At 45.0% G+C, this 20,470-nt stretch overlaps 1 protein-coding gene across 3 annotated transcripts in view; it reads right to left on the bottom strand.

The window, feature by feature from the left end:
- LOC137420612 (cytoplasmic FMR1-interacting protein 2) overlaps positions 1 to 20,470 on the bottom strand; it is a 108,698-nt gene that overhangs the window by 30,974 nt on the left and 57,254 nt on the right. For all 3 annotated transcript variants that reach the window (XM_068105820.2, XM_068105822.2, XM_078772491.1), the window contains exons 15-21: positions 18,492 to 18,639; positions 18,239 to 18,392; positions 15,031 to 15,187; positions 899 to 995; positions 634 to 710; positions 400 to 508; positions 27 to 146 (exon numbers count right to left, since the gene is read on the bottom strand). In XM_068105820.2, the coding sequence (XP_067961921.1) occupies positions 27 to 146; positions 400 to 508; positions 634 to 710; positions 899 to 995; positions 15,031 to 15,187; positions 18,239 to 18,392; positions 18,492 to 18,639 (862 nt within the window). The remainder of the gene's footprint in view (positions 1 to 26; positions 147 to 399; positions 509 to 633; positions 711 to 898; positions 996 to 15,030; positions 15,188 to 18,238; positions 18,393 to 18,491; positions 18,640 to 20,470) is intronic.

Here is a 20,470-nt window from a genome sequence, read left to right as displayed (position 1 = left end):
AAAATGTATATTACGGACGGACGTACCACAATGGACGTGATGTTCTCACTTTCAAACCGGCTAATGGCCAAGTCTAAGGACTTGTAGACTGCTGCTGATATACGCTGCATGATCAGTCGGTTGAGGTCGATGGAACGACCCAACAGCTGGAGGAAAGATGCCAAGGGAGGAAACATTAATGATCCACAAAGTAGAAATGAAGAATAAAATTGTAATATTAATAGAAAACCTTTGTAGATAATTATTATGCACCTGGCAGGTGAGGATCGTTTCTGGACAATAAGAGACAGAAGAGCAATAAACGCCAGGAACAGGAGCTTTATATTCACTTCATTAAGAAGCAATAAGGAAACTGCCATTTATAACCTATAATAATTACAACAGGAATGTGAAGTGTACCTGCACGTGCCTCTGCTTGAGGAGGGTTTCATAGCGATTGGATGCAGGATATGGAATCACCACACCATGGTTTTTACACTCGGTGCGAAACCTTTTATCCAGTAATACGCTGTGCATAGCAATAAAATAACAGGTCATCACAGTTGGACTTCACAGGGCAGGTAAAGGCCATGATGTACAAAGTGGGCGGAGCTATAACGACATCAAGACTGGGATGTCAGGTGGAAACCTCACCTGCCTGCCTGAGCCTTGTAATAAGCAAAAATCTGGTCTGCAAGCTTGTACACAAATTGATCAAAGCATAGGTTCACCTGGGGAAGATAGAATAAAGGGGTAGGCTCGGCACAGGTACAGCTGTAGTTGTGGACAAAGCATAAAACCTATCCAATCATTTGGTGACAAAATCTGTCACCCCAAATCCTTCACTTCAGAGAGCAGTATACAATTATTACTCTGGTCAAAATGACCACCTGATCCACCCACATTACCGCCGTCTCACCTCAGCCTCAATCTCATCATACAGGAACTGCTTGCGGAACTTAGTCAGGGCATAGTGTGCGGCATCGTTGTACAAGTCCAGAGGATAAAGAACGTACCTGGCACAGGCATAGTAGGTAGATATGGCATTTAAAAGTCTTAAAAGGACATGTGAGTTAAATGTCTGACCATCTATGAACATCATCAACAACCAAATTAATTGTGCTGAATGCATTACACCGATATAAACACCAGGAGGAAAAACAAGTTCACGTTTCAGTTTTCAAACTGAAATTTTATGGGTGATGTAAGGAGGGATTATATATAGTGCTTCGTGCTTTAAAAAAAACAGCAAAAAAAAAACAGCTAACATGTATTTGACTTGGTTAAACATGTGTGTAAAGGCCTCTCCAAAACCCCAATTTGCTTAAATTTACTGGCTCAATACAACAACAACAACAACATGCATTTTAAAAGGCCATTTTCCCTGCTAGAGCGGGGGTTAGCCTTGCGGTCCCCATGACAATCTTCTCCATTTTGCCCTATTTTCTGCATCTCTCCTTGTTAACCCCCTTGCCCGCATTTCTTCTTCCACCATCTTTAGCCAAGTCTTTCTCGGTCTTCCCCGTCCTCTGCTTCCTTCTACATTCATTTCCATCACTCTTCTCAACCAGTCACTTTCATCCTTCCTCAACACATGACCAAACCATCTCAACCTGTTCCTCTTCACAGCATCAATCACAGGCTCTATTCCCATCATCTTTCGCAATTCATCATTTGTCTTCCTCTCTCTCTCTCAACGATACTCCGCACATCCGTCGAACCATTCGCATTTCCACCCTTTCCAACCTTCGTTGCTGCTCTACGTTCATTACCCATGTCTCGCTCCCATAAATCATAACACTTCTCACACATGCAGCATACACCTTTCCCTTCAGCTTCAACGACACTCCCCTCCTCATCAGCACGCCACTCAGTTCCCGAAACTTCTTCCATGCACATCTCACTCGAGCAACCGTTGCCGAGTCTGATCCACCTTCTCCATTCAGCATGTCTCCGAGGTAGCAAAATGTTTTCACACCTTCCAGCTTCACGCCGTCTCCAAGATCCAACTCAACATTTCCTCCATCTGCAGCTCCCTCTGTGCACACTTTACACTTGAATGTAGCTGCCGCACTGGTTAATGACCCTCTCAGACCACTACATTTTTGTTGAACCCACTCAGCGCACATTGTACATTGAATGGAGTTCACTCCGACACCCTTCCTACACACAGCACAGGGCCACTTCCCAGTTCTTTCCACCTCACCACATGCTTTACCACTTGCCATCACCTTCGTCTTTCCGATATTCACCTTCAGACCTTTTGTCTCCATACATTCCTTCCACGTGTTCATCTTTTCCTTCAGTCCATCCATACTTTCCGCAATCAACACCAGATCATCTGCATACAACAACTCCCACGGTAAACCCTCCTTTACGTTCTGAGCCAGCACCTCCATCACAGCTACAAATAGTAGTGGACTTAGTACCGACCCCTGATGCACTCCCACCTTCACCTCAAACTCACCACTGTTCCCGTCCTTCGTCCTTACAGCTGTGTGCGCTCTTTTGTACATTGCCATCACTACTCTGATCAACCATTCCTCCACTCCTAACTTCCTCAATGCCCATGTCAATACTTTGCGTGGAACCCTATCGAATGTTTTCTCCAGATCAACAAACCCAAGAAAAACTTCTTCCTCTTCTCCATGTACTTCTCCTGCAACTGCCTCACAATGAAAAGCGCGTCTGTCGTTCCTCTTCCTGGCATGAATCCAAACTGCATTTCGTCGATCTTCACTTTCTTCCTTATCCTCCTCTCCAACACCCTTTCCAAGACTTTCATTCCATGCTCCAATAACTTTATCGCTCGGTACGAGCCACACTCCAGAGGGTCACCTTTCCCCTTGTATAGAGGGACGAGGGTACTCAGTTCCCAATCCACTGGAATGCGGCCTTCTTTCACCACCAGATTACAGATCTCTGTCATTCTCTTCACACCCCAACTTCCTGCTGCCTTCAACATATCTCCCACAACTCCCGTTGGCCCTCCCGCTTTTCTACCCTTCATTGCTTTTATCGCTTCCTCAACTTCCTTCTCAGTTATGTTCTCTGCCGGTCCTAAAACTGGGTTACTCTCTATGTTGCCATCCCATTCATTCTCTGTATTCAACAGCATTTCCATATATCTTTTCCATCTTCCTTTAATTCCATCTGGGTCGACAACGATTTGTCCCACTTCATCCTTCAAGCAACTCACCCCCATCACATCACACCTCTCTTTCGCTATCTGCTTTGCAATCCTGAATACCGCTCTCTGACCCTCTTCCGAATCCAAGCGTTCTCCAAACATTTTCCTGCATGCCTCCTGCGCCTTTGCTACCTCTTTCTTTGCAGCCTTCCTGGCTGCCTTATAACTTTCATGCTCTGCTGTTTCTGCTCCCGTACCCTTCGCCTTCTGCCACTCCTTGAACTTCTTCCTCTTCACGTCAATCCTCTTTCCAACTTCATCATCCCACCACCATGTTTCCGAGTGCCTCGGTGGTCCTTTTGTCCATCCACATACCTCACCACCGGCTCCCAAGACTAGCTTTCATTGACATCCAACCACTTTCAAGCTCAACCACATCATCCTCGACCCTACTCAGCCTCTCTTTTAATGCCTCCCTTACTGTCACCTCTTTCAACCTCCACACCTTCATTCTCGGTTGGTACTTCACCCGCCGAGCTCTCCTCGCACCTTTCACCCTTACGTCGCAGATAACCAAGTGGTGCTGTGAAACAGCCTCCTCCCCCGGGATCACCTTTGTGTCCCGGAGGTGCCCCCTATCTCGCCTACGCACCATCAGGTAGTCAACGGTTGTCGTCGACCCACCTGACGTGTATGTAACAAGCTTATTATCCTCTTTCTGGAACTGAGTATTACAAATCAACAAATCAGCTCCATCAGCAAACTCCAAAATCCTTTCACCTTCTCCATTTCTCACACCATATCCGTAACCCCCATGAACTCCGTCAAAACCGTCCATACTCCTTCCCACATGTCCATTTAGGTCTCCTCCTATCACAACAACTTCCTCATCTTTCACGTTTTCCATCAGCTTCTCTATCGCACACCAGAACTTGTCCTTTTCTTCATCGCTTCGACCAACCTGCGGAGCATATCCCGAGATGACGTTCACCAAGAGCTTTCCAATCATCATTTTCACCATCAGCAACCTATCACTCACTCTAGTCACACTCACCACACTGTCCACAAACTCCTCAGAAAACAGGACACCAACACCATTCACGCCCTCCAGGCACCCTTGCCACACAAACTTGTATTTCTGTCCCTGCCTACCCTTCACCATTCTCACACCACTTCCCTTCCATCTCGTCTCTTGCACACAACATATGTCTACTCTTCTTCTGACCAATACTTCCACCACTTCTCCTGATCTCCCTGTCATTGTCCCTACATTCCATGTCCCAAACCTCAGAAACCGATCTCCACTTTGGGCTGTACCCTGCCCATATGTAGTTGTAATTGTCATGGTTCTCTTTTTGAGGCAATGTTTTTATGGCCGGATGCCCTTCCTGACGCCAACCCCCTTAGTCGTCTTTTATGACACGCAGGGATACGGTGTACCTATTCTTAACCAGGGTACACAATTGGCTCAATGATGCTTTATTATCAAACTAGCAAGTTTGGTAGTATGGCAGCCAGATGGAATGAGTTCTCCAATTACTATCACTAGACCTCAACATTTTAAAATCATATATGATTTATTTATGTGTACACACACACACACACACACACACACACACACACACACACACACACACACACACACACACACACACACACACACACACACACACACACACACACACACACACACACACACACACACACACACACACACACACACACACACACACACGTTTATGGGGTGTAGGTGAAAGAATGAAAGAATACCAGAGGAAAGGTAACACTGTATAGGAAGTAGCATGGACCGTGGACGTGTAGGAGAAATCTCGATGTACAGTAAGTAGGGAAACTGTAGCTCAAGGTTGTTTATGTGTGCACCACATGAGGGGTGGTGTTGTGCTAATTATCGGTAGGGTCTAAGGCTAGTTTTCCCCAGTGTGTGCTTTCCCTCTGTAATTTTCCCCTCACGTTTTTGCTGACAAGGCCAGCCATGCAAAGCCACCTTTAAACAACATTTACCACCAACTGCAAGCAAGCAGGTTCACGGACTAAGCCCCGCCTAAAGGACCTAATAGGTAAAAGCCCGCCCACGAGAGGCAGGGAAATGGGCTATCAAGAAAAGACGTGAGGCCACGCCCCGAGAGACATGATTTGACCATGGGATGTGGGTGGGGCGAACTAAGATGCGAACGATACGATTGGCTTTGAGGAGAAAAGCAGCGGCTTACGCTTTTTCTCTCTGATCAAACAAGACGCTGGCCATTTTTTTTGTATGTGAAAAGGAGAGCGGTTTTTCTTTGGGCACCAGCATGAGGAGGTTTTAGTGATGGTGCTCTGCAGGGGTGATGGGGGTCGTGCTGGCCTCCCCCCACAGTGGCAACAATAAAAGAAAAGGTGGAGAAAAAAAGGAGGCCGTCCTCATAAGCTCGCCATCAGGGCAACTTTCAACGCTGCCGCCATTTTGAGCTACCCGTCGGAGGGAGGCTTTGAGCTTCAAGCCTTGATCTTCAACAGCCACTGCCAACCTCATCAAAATAACTAATTGAGGCCAAAGCTAAGTGCCGGCTGAAGGGGTTGTAATGAAATTGTATCTAAGTTGAACCCAGGTGTTATGCTTTCTCCAACCACTGAGAGGCTTCTATAAGAACTCGGATGAACATCGCTCCGAATCATTCCTGTGACATTTAATCTGTGTGACAGTGTATGCTCGAATGGTGCGTATATCTAGATGTTCCAGGCTTGCTTGCATTGATTGCTAATTGCTTGACACCTCCATGATTATGTAATCCTGATACAAGGCTTGATTATTTCTTACACGTGTTGCCAGAGATCGAATCTGAATTAAACCTACCATTAGGACAATGTTGTGGATTTGATTTTTTACAACAATTAATTCAGATTCGTCTCTTCGTCCCGAACGAGTACGAGACCCAAACGAGTACGGCATGGCTCATAAGATGATCCAAGTGCCTGTCTTCGGTGCAGATCCGCAGGCGACGGACGCGGCCGCCCAACTGACACATTGGCTGAAAATCTTGAATAACCAGTTCAATGCCCAGGAGGCAGTCACCGATGAAACGAAGCTCGCTGTGCTGCAATCTAAGGTGCACCATACTGTGTATATGACCATTGAACAATGTGAGACGTTCAATGATGCTGTGGCTGAGCTGAAGCGTATCTACATAAAAAAACGAAGCGTGGACTACTCCCGACATTTGCTTGCGTCTCGTCGACAACAGCCCACGGAGACCTTAGATCAATTTGCTCAAGACCTCCGACGCCTACAGAAGGAAAGTACCCCTGTGGTACGCACCCATGAACAAGTCTGCGATGACCTTGCCTGCGATGCTTTCGTCTCAGGTCTAAGGTCGCCGGTCGTCAGACAAAGACTACTTGAAGAACCCGACGACCCTAGAAGAAGCCCTTCGGTTATCTCACGTGTACACCGAAGCACGGGAACAATCCGACACGTATGAACGCCCATTCGTCACTGCGGGGATATCTCGACAGACCCGACCGGAGAGAGCTACCGCCGAGATCGAGGATGCCGCCTCGGCACCTCCGCCGGAATCGGGGACAACGGATACTCTCGAGGATCCCGATCCGGGCTTGACGGTGGCTGCTGCAGCAGGACCCAAGCCAGGAAGTAACGCTAAGTGCTATTTCTGCGGGAACCGGATTCATCCCAGGTCAGTTTGCCCGGCTAAGGACGCGAAGTGTCATTTGTGCACAAAGGCGGGACATTTTGCAAAAGTTTGCCAAGCGTCGCGAGGCAAGCGAGCGAGCTCGACGATGAATGTGCTTATCTCCGAGCCCGCGGTATGAACGGCGCACGGCGCGCCTCGCCCGACCTTGATGGGGATCGCCCCTGTCCGTGGGCCCCGAGCTGAGAGCTCGACCTTGATGAGACTCGCCGCGCCGACTAAACAAGTGTCACAATCACTTCAGTACGCGGTGCGACCGTCCTTGACAGGAATTCTTCCGACACCTGCCAACTTCCGGGATCGGCCACCCGATAGGTGAATGCTGGCTTCGAAACTCCGCACGTGGCACGAGCGCCCTCCGGAGGCGGCACGATCGACCTACAAGCTACTTTAACTGCACGAAAGCTAGGATCTACGCGCGTGGCACGAGCGCCCTCTGGAGGCGGCACGACTGGCCTACAAACGAATTCAACGGCACGAAAGACATTAGTTGGCGTCGGATCCACACGCGAGGCTCGAGCGCCTCCCCTCGACGATTCGATAACTACAGGGCCACCTGGCCTGTCTCGTGCTATAATCCCACTCATGATTGAAGGAATTTTTGCAAATGCTTTAATCGACACGGGATCCACGGATAGTTATGTGGATCTTCGGCTTGTGCAGAAACATGGATGGCGGATTCTTAGGACAAGATGCAGAATCTTTATGGCCTCTCAGGGGCTATGACTTAGCACAAAAGGGGACTGTCGACTCAAGCTTGTAATTAAGGGTCGAATGTTTCCGGATGTGCATTTAATGGTCTTACCAGCATTATGTGCAGAAGTTTTGTTCGGACATGATTTCCTCAAACGACATGGACGTTTGGAAATGGAATTTGGTGGTACTGATACTCTTGCTGTGTGTGCTCTTGCAGGGATGGAAATTGAGCCACTGTCGCTACTCCCCAATATGACCATGGACTGTACACCTGTCGCGGTTAAATCGCGACGCTACTCATGAGCTGACACGCAATTCATTGTGGAAGAGACGGCGCAGCTACTAAAGGAAGGTATCATAGAACCTAGTCTGTCGCCATGGCGGGCCCAAGTTCTGGTGGTACGAAGCGAATCGCATCACAAACGCATGGTAATCGACTAGTCGCAGACGATTAATCGGTTTACCCAGTTCGACGCCTACCCACTCCCGGGAATGGACTCCCTGGTTCCACAGGTGGCACAGTATTCGGTCTATAGCACTCCCGATCTGCGTAGTGCGTATCATCAGATCCCCATCTCTGTGGCAGATCGCATCTATACTGCATTTGAATCAGGTCAGAGATTATACCAGTTCACCCGGCTACCTTTCGGGGTCACGAACGGGGTCTCGTGTTTTCAGAGGGCTATGGACGACCTCATCGCTAAGGAGAACTTGACCGATGTCTTCGTTTATCCAGATAATCTCACGGTTTGCGGGTATGACCAGGAACATCATGATGCTAATCTGAAAAGCTTCCTCGAGGTCGCGCATAGGTATCGCTTGACTATGAATGAGGCTAAATGTCGCTACTCTGCTTGCACGATAGATCTCCTGGGGTGCGCTGTAACCCACGGCTCTGTCGCTCCGGATAAGGAGCGTCTGCGACCCTTGCTCGACATGGCCCCACCCTGCGATCGTGCTTCGTTGAAGCGTGCTCTCGGACTGTTTGCTCATTATTCCAAGTGGGTTCAAAATTTCTCCGCGAAGCTCCACCCACTTGTGGATTGCGATGCGTTCCCCATGTGTCTCGCTGCCACGGCCGCTTTTCATGGCCTTAAGTCCGACATCGCTGGTGCCGCTGTGGCGATGATTGACGAAAATAAATCCTTTGTTTTGGAAAGCAATGCGTCGGATCATGCGATAGCTGCAACCCTCTCTCAAGGGGGGCGCCCTGTGGCCTTCTTTTCACGGACTCTCTCCTCCGCTGAACGGAGACATTCGTCTGTCGAAAAGGAGGCGTATGCCATCGTCGAGTCGATCAGGCGTTGGCGTCCCTATTTGCTCGGACGATGCTTCCAAATTATCACGGACCAACAGAGCGTTGCTTTTATGTATGACACATGTTCTACGCATTAAGAATGAGAAAATAACTCGCTGGCGGATCGAGCTCGCCGATTTCTGCTACACAATCAATTATCGCCCTGGGTGGGATAACCTGGTTGCCGCCGCTTTATCGCGGCCGGCGATGTGTGCGAGCCTCACATCTTTTGAGGACCTGCGCGTTTTGCATGACACCTTGTTCCATCCCGGGGTGACCTGTTTCGCTCATTTTGTGCGCAGTCGTAACTTGCCCTACTCTGTTGAGGATATTCGTCAGCTCTGTCGCACTTGTTCTGTATGTGCTGAACTCAAACCGCATTTCTACAACCCTCCTATGGTGGCTGGTCCAAGCCACTAGGCCGTGGGAGAGATTGGCGATGGATTTCAAAGGACCACTGCCGGCATCGCCGGCTTCGAGTAACTCTCGTTATCTACTCACGATCGTTGATGAGTTCTCAAGATTCCCTTTTGCTTTCCCGTGCGTAGATATGCCAGCCGCCACAGTTATCCAGTGCCTGCAGAACTTGTTTTCTATGTTTGGGAATCCGGCCTATGTGCATACCGATCGAGGCGCGGTGTTCTTGTCCCAGGAAGTGAGGAACTTCTTACTCCAGCATAATGTCCCTTCTAGCTATACTACTCCGTATAGGCCGCAGGCGAATGGACAGGTCGAACGCTTTAATGGCATTATATGGAGAGCCGTTACACTGAGTCTTAAGTCCCTCGGCCGAGGCCTAGACAAATGGGCTTGGTCGCTACCCGTGGCACTGAACTCGATCAGGACTTTATTGTGTACGGCTACCAATCAAACTCCCCACGAACGGATGTTTTATCACCCGAGGAGTTTGGGTAGTACCCGACCTTTACCGGTTTGGCTTGCTGAGCCGGGACCGGCTTTCCTCAAACGTGCAGTTCACATGAGTAAGTATGACCCACTAGTGGATAAGGTGCAGGTACTCCAAGCTAATCCCGAGCACGCTCGTGTGTTGATGTCTGATGGACGTGAGTCGACAGTCTCTGTACGCCACCTGGCCCCATGCGGGGAAATTGACGAACCAGGTTACGAGTCCAGGGACTCTCCCGTCGATCCACCTATGGAGTATCTGCCGGCATCCTCACCGCTAAACGCTCCACAACCTGTAGGCCCTGTGGTGCCACCGCCGTCACCTGACTTAGGCGGCTACTCCGACGCAGGGGACTCCGGTCTTGGGGATGTAGTACCCGGTAGTTTCTGGACCCGCGCCGGGAGGGAGATTCCCCGCCCCGACCGCTATGGTTGGACCGACTGACATGGACGGACAACTGCTGCTCACTGCTATTATTCTGCTGCTATATGCTGCTAGCTTGATTCCTGCCTTAGCGGAAGTGTAGTTTTAACAGCGGGGAGAATGTAATGAAATTGTATCCAAGTTGAACCCAGGTGTTATGCTTTCTCCAACCACTGAGAGGCTTCTATAAGAACTCGGACGAACATCGCTCCGAATCATTCCTGTGACATTTAATCTGTGTGACAGTGTATACTCGAATGGTGCGTATATCTAGATGTTCCAGGCTTGCTTGCATTGATTGCTAATTGCTTGACACCTCCATGATTATGTAATCCTGATACAAGGCTTGATTATTTCTTACAGGTGTTGCCAGAGATCGAATCTGAATTAAACCTACCATTAGGACAATGTTGTGGATTTGATTTTTTACAACAGGGGTTTTATTTAATTTTCCCCTGTGTGATCGTATTTGAGCACGTGTGTGCTCTGGCCCAATTGGTACCTCAGTTAACTGAAGAAGACTGAAGAGTTTATGATATCAAACTGAGGAGGTACCTCAGTTAGGAATTTAATTTATCTCAACATTTATTTCGACATTTTCACCCCTTGCTTTATTTCCATTCAATTATTTGTTGAACTTGCTGTGGTTTTTGCATGGGTTTGGGAATAAACCCATGTTTCTTTTCATTTCGTAAGATAAACGTCTCACAGACTCCATCTCGCGTGCGCAACCTCCAAAAATTTGGGACGTCGCCTCGGGAATAAAGCTGGTTCGGCTATTCGTCGGTGTGTTTTTTGTGGCCAGATGTCCTTCCTGACAACACGCATATATATATATATATATATATATATATATATATATATATGCAAAGATTTGTGGTTGGGAGTAAATCCAAATGACTCCATGGTAAGATCTCCAACCTTTAATTGATCAAACAATGACAACGTTTCGATTAACAACATGTGAAGCCACACGCGATTAACGGAGGCGTGTGGCTTCACATGTTGTTAATCGAAACGTTGTCATTGTTTGTTCAATTAAAGGTTGGAGATCTTACCATGGAGTTATATATATATATATATATATATATATATATATATATATATATATATATATACACACAGTTCTCCAGCTTTCAATGAGCGCACGTAATGACGTCACTGCCATGTACATACGCTCTGCCTGTCAAGCTCTCAAGAGAACCCGCCGACAGAGCAGAATTTTGATCTTAGTTCAGATACTGTCATAAGTGTATGTAAAACTCACAGTTACCGACCTGGTTTCCCCCTTTTTGGGGCTCATCAGGGCAACGCAGTGAGTCCTGCATACACTTATGACTCTGAAAATCTATCGATTATATGCCATTTACTATGCGATTTCATACCATCAGTGGTGAATTACTTACTATACCATACGAATTACTTATAATTACTTACTTACTATGCAGTTACTATACGTCATTACGTGCGCTCATTGAAAGCTGGAGAACTGAAGATATATTTGGATTGGTTGCTCTCGGCTGCATCCAGGCGATTTCATATAATGAGTGGATACCAGAGATAATGTGCGGTGTGGCAGACGGTACTCCCATTAAGGTACAGCATAGCTGGATGGGATACCTTAATGGCGGTTCACCACTGATGGTATGAAATCGCATAGTAACTGATATATATATATATATATATATATATATATATATATATATATATATATATATATATATATATATATATATATATATATATATATATATATATATATATATATATATATGTATTAAAGGTTGGTAAAACGAATGTATGTTTGTATGTTTCATGCCTTGCAGGAATTTTGTATACCACAGTTTCTGTATAGCCTATGGTAATGGTTTTTTGCGTTATAGTCTCTGTATTTTCACCATGTTCCTGTGTCCAAATTTATTTTATAATGCAATGCTTAGGCCTTAGGAGATCAGATTGTATTAATATTGCTATAATAAATCAGATTGCTATAATTCCGTTTATAGTGTGTCAGGGACTGTTGATGCAGCTTCGTGGGTAAGACAATATACTAGGTGGTTTGTAGTTGCATTCCCATCAGTAGTTGTTGGTGCAGGGATTTAGAATTTGGACAAGAAGCTGGTGAAGAATGCACACTGTGTGAAAGACCGTGCTGGATATCAGGTTCACCAGCAGCAAGCAAAGCTAATGGACGGATGGTTCCCATGTTGACATTCAATCGGATGCATGCTGCCCTCATCAAATCAATGCCTGTGAAAAACACCAGGATGACAGTTTATAGTCGAGTTGGTGATCAAACCCAGAATAGATAGCTCAAAGGGAAGCGTGCGACCTCTGAGATGGCCTAACAACCTCGTGTTGTCCTATAAAACATCATAAACGGCATTTTAATGTAGTGCCGCATATTCATACATGGTCATATTCATACATATTTGTTCTCCCACTCCCTTTATCATATGTTTTATGTTTAAGTTTGTCTTTTTTGTGATCATTGTTAGCTCTTACACGAGCCTCGACCTTGTATACGAAAAATAAATATACGTATATATATATATGGTGTTTAAATTCTGTTATAATTCTACCTGTGCTGTGTTACCGTAAGCTTTCCATCAAAAAATGAAGATTCCGTTTTCGACCCTGCTGTGTTATTGTTTTATGTTGCAGAAATAGCACTGCCACAGCAAGTACACCGTGTCCTATTATGCGAGCATGAGGGTCGGTGCATAAAAGGTTTATGACGACAACATCGCATGGAAACAAGATTTTATTTTTTGACTTTCAAAGCATATTGCATCTGTGCTAAATAAAGTTATCATGCGAGGTTTCAGTCACTTGTGCGACACATTTGATTTAGTGATTCTAGTGGTGGCATGTCCATGTGAGTGGTAACCTTTACACTAGCAGACTACTTATTCATCCCATGCTTTTTAATATTTCTGCAATCAGAATAGTGGTGCTGGGATCATAGGTTCAAAAACCCCATACCCTGTGTTGATTTGTCCATTGTCTACTAATGCTATTGTTACCTCTGCCACCAACGGTGCACGGAGGTTTCCTTGTTTCAGGCCTAGTTTTTTTTGTTTTGTTTGTATACAAGATCGAAGCTCGTGTAAGAGCTAACATTAATCACAAAAAGACAAACTGACACATAAAACATAAGATAAAGGAAACGGGAGACAGGATGGGGAGAGAGAGGGAAGCACACAAGTACAACATTTGAGAGCAGTAACATCGGGAGATTTGTGGGAGGGAGAGGGCTTGGGGGGAAGGAGGCGTGGAGAAGGGAGGTGGGGGATGTGAGAGGTATAAAACACCTGGACACTGCTAGGACTTCCAGGAAAGAAGTCGGAATTTCAAAAAAGTGGATCTGGGGTGAATTAGCGGAGGTAGAAGAGATCAAGGTTTTGGATGGGGGAAGATAAGAGATGGTGGTGAACAGCTGTTTTAAAGACCTGGAGGGAGGAGTGGGATTGAAGGGAGTGGGGGAGTTTGTTCCAGAGGCGGAAGAAAAGAGGAATGAAAGAGTGAAAGTGAGCAGAGAGTCTTCATTTTGGCAATTTCACCATAAGAGGGTTACAGGCAGATCTTGTGCAACCTGCAGGAATATTTGGGGGACAGAGCACAGACAGAGTTGGGGGAGCTAGGCCGGAGAGGACTCGGTAGAAGACAGAAAGACAGAAAGACAGATAGTTGAAGGTTTTCCAGTTTTTCTTCTTCTTCTTCTCCTTTTTCTTTGTAGCCCTTTACTAATTAGTGCCTTTCAGCCTTGTTTAGAGCGAACTTCAATAAAATAAAATAAAATAAAAGAAAATGGCCAAAAACAATATAGAACATGATATCTCAAAAATTATGGACGGGTTATGAGAAAACTTGGTGGATGAGTAGTCAGGGGACAAGAACATGCAGACTGGATTTTGGTTCAGGTCCGAATCCAGATCAGGCCTATCGGTGGGATATAAAACGTAAAGTGTTCAGCCTGGCGGAGGTATGCGCTCTACCGTGTGACGTTCTCATTCTACATGTGATGCATGTATAACTCACCATGAGCCTAAATTCACAATCAAAAACTGTAATAATGAAAATTATCAAATTACAATGAGAAACATTCTTTTGCAATTATCAAAATCAGTCTGATGGGCTTCATCTAACCAAGAGAATATTGTACAATTAATATTATATAGCTGTTGTACAATTTAAGTGGCAAGAAGCAAGCGAGCATCAACAAAAACAAACAACAACTGGCATTCTAAGTACATTTTAAGGCCATTTTCCCTGCTAGAGCGGGGGTTAGCCTTGCGGTCCCCATGACAATGTTCTCTATTTTGCCCTATTTTCTGCATCTCTCCTTGTTAACCCCCTTGCCCGCATTTCTTCTTCCACCATCTTTAGCCAAGTCTTTCTCGGTCTTCCCCGTCCTCTACTTCCTTCCACATTCATTTCCATCACTCTTCTCAACCAGTCACTTTCATCCTTCCTCAACACATGACCAAACCATCTCAACCTGTTCCTCTTCACAGCATCCATCACAGGCTCAATTCCCATCAACTTTCGCAATTCATCATTTGTCTTCCTCTCTCTCAACGATACTCCGCACATCCATGGAACCATTCGCATTTCCACCCTTTCCAGCCTTCGTTGCTGCTCTACGTTCATTACCCATGTTGTAATTGTCATGGTTCCCTTTTTGGGGCAATTTTTTATGGCCGGATGCCCTTCCTGACGCCAACCCTTTTAGTCGCCTCTTACGACACGCAGGGATACAGTGTACCTATTCTAACCGGGGTACACACCGGCTCACAAATAAGCATCATCATCAAGCAAGCGAGCATCATGAAAGGGAAATGAAGCTTGCATTACACAATGACCCAAGGCCAGTGCTATTACATCTTACTCCATCATCGAAGGCTCTTTGGTTTCCAGGATGTGATCGGTGAGAATCCACGGCATGGACATCTCGATGGGGAACTGGATTCGACGGCCCATGGTAAGTTCTAGGAAGAACTCTCGGAACCAGAGCTGAGACAGGTCACAGCATTGCTGCAAGGCTTCTAGGGAAAAAGAAAATGAAATTACTCTGCCGGTATTATTTGGTGGGCGTTAAAGATCCCATGGTGCCCTTTTTTTTTATTTTTATTTTTTGTATACTGAATCGAGGCTCGTGAAAGAGCTAACATTTACTACACAAACAAATCAACCAGACAAACAAAATATATAAAAAGAGGGAGCAGAAAAACAAGATGGGGAGAGAAGGGGAAGCACACAAACACAACATTTGAGAGCAGGGAGATGTGTGGAAGGGAGAGGGCTTGGGGGGCGGAGGCGTGGGAAGGGGGGGGGGGGAGGGAGAAGTATAAAACACAAGGACACCAAGGACTTCCAGGACAGAAGTTGGTATTTCAAAAAAGTGGAATTGGGGTGAAATTAGCGGTGGTAGAAAAGATCAAGGTTTTGGATGGGGGAAGATAAGAGATGGTGGTGAACAGCTGTTTTAAAGACCTGGAGGGTGGAGTGGGATTGAAGAGAGTGAGGGAGTTTGTTCCAGAGGCGGGAGAAAAGAGGAATGAAGGAGTGAAGGTGAGCAGAGAGTCTTGATTTTGGCAATTTGACCATAAGAGGGTTGCAGGCAGATCTTGTGCGACCTGTAGGAATATTTGCGGGACAGAGCACAGAGAGAGCTGGGAGAGCAAGGCCAGAGAGGAGTCGGTAGAAGACGGAAAGACCACCAACCTGCCTGCGGTGAGTGAGTGAGAGGCCCTTGGAGTTAGCTTCATCGCGGGAGATTCCAATGATTCTGAATGCTTTGGTTTCAACAGCGTGAAGACGAGCTAGGTGTGAGGCAGGAGCACCAGCCCAGAGGGGAGAGCAGTATTCCATTGAGCTGCGGATGAAAGCCTTGTATGTGGTGAGGAGCTCAAGTGTGCCAAGGAAGGACTTTGCACGACGGAGGATGCCCAGTCGGCGACTGGCTTTGGAGGCCAGATTTGAAATGTGGTTTTCCCAGGAAAGATCATGGCAGATAGTGAGACCCAAAAGCTTGAGTGACAGAACTTCTTGGAGAGGAGAGCATATCTTTGTGAACAGTAGGCGAGTTATCGCCGGCACTTTGAACAAATTGCTAATTGCTGCCCTAACTTTAGTCGAATGTTAGGTCAGGTTTGTGAAAGGCTTGGATCAAGCTTCCCCCAGGCAACCTCACAAGAACGTGGGAATAATTGTGGCCGTTGAAGAAAAAGAAGAAGAAGAAGAAGACTGAGGATGTTGCTTTTAGTACATTCGACTAAAAGCAACATTCGAGTAAAACAAAACCCTTTTATTAAAGCTGTTAGCAGACCGTAGCCGCTTTTTCAATGCGAGCTTGAAGCCTTCAATAATTCACAATGAAGATGGTCATTTGAACACGAAATAACAAAAAAAAATCTATAGGAGGAAAAAAGAAAGAAAAGGATTTTCTGACAACTTACATTTCATGTTTATATCCATCATATCCATCATCATTGCGAGTTATATGAAGGTCGGAGTAGACTCCAGACAATTTGAATGTACAGTAATGAAACAATTTGTTGTGTTGTGAAATGAAACAACAATTTGTTGCGTTGTTGTAGTAAGGTCATACATATTAATGGGCACAGGTATCAATTAGGATATGCCACATATTAATTAGGATAGTAATAATATTAGAGGTGAAATAAACAGCTTTTAAAAATGAATTATAAATAAGTAAGTAAACAAATGACTAATAATTATAGTTATACCTAATTTTAATTTGTCAATTCTCGGTGTTTCCTGAATATATATTGTCAAATCTGAGGCCCATTAACTTGATTTTCCCCAGCACCAGGATTCATTGTCCCAGGAAACGGCCGAACGATTTCTAATCATCTTACTGCGCTCAATTATTCTACTCTTTACCTTCCCCAAGGTCACCCAAATTGAGCAAAAATTGACCACGTACGCAAGGGGAGCAGATAGATCGAACAGCTTTCTCATCTTTTAAAGGTTTATTAGCCCCCGTTGGACTTGGTCCAAAACGGGGGCTTATAGATTGGGTCTCGTCTGTCCATCCCTGCATGCGTCCGCAACCATATCTCGGAAATGCATGGACCGATTTTCTTCGTAATCAACACAAAAACAATACATGATGGTAAACATACGCACATCATTTTGTTTCCTGATGCGATCAAAGATGGCCGACTGGCGGCCATTTTGTTACTTAAACATATCCCCAAGCATCTCCCGACATACATGGACCGATTTTGTTTGAACTTGGGACAAAGCCAAAACATGTGTATACATCTGCAGAAGATTTTGTTTTATAATCCGATCAAAGATGGCCAACTGAAGGCCTTTATCTCCGCACAGCAAAATGACTCAAACCACAGGGGCTACTGAAAGCTACTGAAAGAATAGCTGGGCCTTCCAAGCTACTACGTAATGTCTTCCATGTCTTTTTCTTCTTGTTTTATAATGAATATGGAGAAAAGGTGGACGGGACGAGTAGTTCGGAATAAACCATGCAAAGCAAAAGACAAACAGAGAAATGGGGACAATAATTCAACTATACCCCAGGAAATGAGGACAATGCCATTCAACTTGTCAACATGACACAAATATAGTAGATAAAATATTGTTTTAACCTGCTGAAAAATGACACTAAATGTAAAATTTGCATTTCAGTGAGTTTAATACAAACACATCAATTAAACATAATGGATTTATCAGATATCCAAGATGCTGCACCAATATATACAGACAATACTTAAAGAAAAAAATTGAGAATTCAAATTTTAAAAATTGGATTTGAGACAACTGAGGGACAGTGCTCTTTATGATGCAACACAGAAAGGGCTCGTGTTTGTAAACTAATCAAGGCCCTGTTAACGTGTGTTACATGAAGGCCCTTTCAAAATGAAATTTGCTGGACTGTCCGATTGCCGAAACTCTCTTTGCTACTGATCAGCAAATTATATTCTTATAGAATAAATAACTTGTTTTAGGATATTTGGCATGTGGAAAATTCCATATTAAAGAATAAATAACTTTTGCTCACAAGTTTTAATCACAGAGTCGATCAATGGGCCAGGAAAAAAAAGTGTTCTTACCGCTGAATGTGAGTAGGTGTGTATAAAAAAATGAATGACGATGAAATTCTTCAATGGCAAGAATAGCTGGGCCTTCCAAGCTACTACGTAATGTCTTCCGTGAGCCACTACGGTCAGCAACCAGAGACTCGAGCATGGTGCGCACCATGTACAGCTGAACGCAAGAAAGTAACCAAGGAGGGGGAGAGAACGTCGGTTTCACAAGAAATTTACAATTACTCCTGGGATTTAAAAGTTTGTAAAGCCAGTTTACCTGGGTACTGGAGGGACCGACCATGCGTCGTGGAACCTTGATGTCAAAGCCACCTTTGGGGTCCTTTTCTCCCCTCAAGGAAGGGTCATTTGGGGGCTCAACTCCACCCTCCCAATCACAACAGGTCTTTCGAATGGCCTGCAGGACACTGCATAACAAGTTCATTAAATCAATAACCTGACAAGTGGTCGCTGATGTCATTGTTTAAAACAACCCAGAAACAGAGTAACTGCAGATTTAAACTGACCGATTTAAAGATCTCTGACTTATCAATATTAGCGACCAGTTCAAGTGACCAAGTATATTGTGATCAAACCAGGCTCGGGAATATACCGAACCATTTTTATGTGCATACCACAATTTTGTAACCTGTACCAACTGACCCATGTGTAAATATATCGGGACAAACTTTTGATTATTAGTGGTAACATTTTGTCCTTTGACCCGAGATGTTGCATCATTGTAGCATTTATCAATACGTTTTGTGTTCATTTATCAATAAGCTGCCTTTGTATTGTGGGTGAAAAACACGAAATTCATATTTGAGCAACGTACAGCTGTGGTGATGTTTCTTGTGGCTTTTCCTAATTTGTGAAATGTACATTTAAGTCCCATTAAAATGGTGTGGGTAACTCCGAGGGCCTCTCACTCACTCACCGCAGGCAGGTTGGTGGACTTTCTGTCTTCTACCGACTCCTCTCCGGCCTTGCTCCCCCAGCTCTGTCTGTGCTCTGTCCCCCAAGTATTCCTACAGGTCGCACAAGATCTGCCTGCAACCCTCTTATGGTTAAACTGCCAAAATCTAGGCACTCCCTTCAATCCCACTCCTCCCTCCAGGTCTTTAAAACAGCTGTTCACCACCATCTCCTATCTTACCCCATCTAAAACCTTGATCTTTTCTAACCCCGTTAATTCACCCCAGATCCACTTTTCTGAAATACCGACTTCTTTTCTGGAAGTCCTAGCAGTGTCCATGTGTTTTTTTTTTTTTTACCTCTCCCACCCCTCCCCCCACTTCCCGTGCCTCCTCCCTCCCACAGATCTCCCGATGTCCCTGTTCTCTATTGTTGTTCTTGTGTGCTTCCCCCTCTCTCCCCATCTTGTCTTCCGCTCCCTTTATTTTGTCTTATGTGTCCATTTGTGGTTTCGTCATTAATGTTAGCTCTGACACGAGCCTCGATCTTGTATACAAAAAAAAAAGGAAGAAAAAGCTCACTACACAATAGCTCGTGGGAATCAATTCCAAAATCTTCATATATTAATGTTACAATGACAAAAGCTCTTAGGATAAAATGCAAAACTGCCAAAAATGTATATATTTTTTTCAGGTGAGGCTCATGGAAGAGTTGAAATACAGAGGAAGAGTCAGTGGACCAATGAGGTTTCAGAGCAGAACAGAAAGACAAGACATACATACAAACTGACAAAGCTATACAAAGCGGTAACAAATCGAAGAGGGGAAAAATTTATAGGAAACGAATGGCAATCTTCAGCCGAATGGCAGGCTGAACAGTTTGTATTTTGTACACAACCGATAGGCCGGATCTGGACTCGGACCTGAACCAAAATCTAATTGGCTTGGTCTTGTCGCCTAACCAGCTCATCCTCCAAGTTTTGTCACAATCCGTTCAAAACTTTTTAAAAAGTATCATACTGTATATCTTTTTTGGCCCCATCTCTCAATGGTGAAGAATCACTTAAGAAAGTAAATAATTATCGTATCCGGATTTGTATCTTCACCAAAATCAAATTGATTTGTCCGTGTCGCACACCAAACCTGTCCACCACGTTTTGTCCGAATCCACCCAAAACTTTGAGATATCATACTATCTAAATATATCATTTTTAAGCCGATCACTCAATGGTGAAGAATCCCTTTTAATAATATAGTATCTGGATCCGGATATGGGTCTTCATCAAAATCAAATCATTTAGTCCGTGTCACATACCCAACATCTCCACCAAGTTTCGGCTGAATC

Source organism: Myxine glutinosa, chromosome 2 (genome assembly GCF_964187855.1).
Source record: "Myxine glutinosa chromosome 2, kmMyxGlut1.1, whole genome shotgun sequence".
Lineage (NCBI taxonomy): Eukaryota > Metazoa > Chordata > Myxini > Myxiniformes > Myxinidae > Myxine > Myxine glutinosa.
This window is presented reverse-complemented; position numbering and strand designations above follow the sequence as displayed.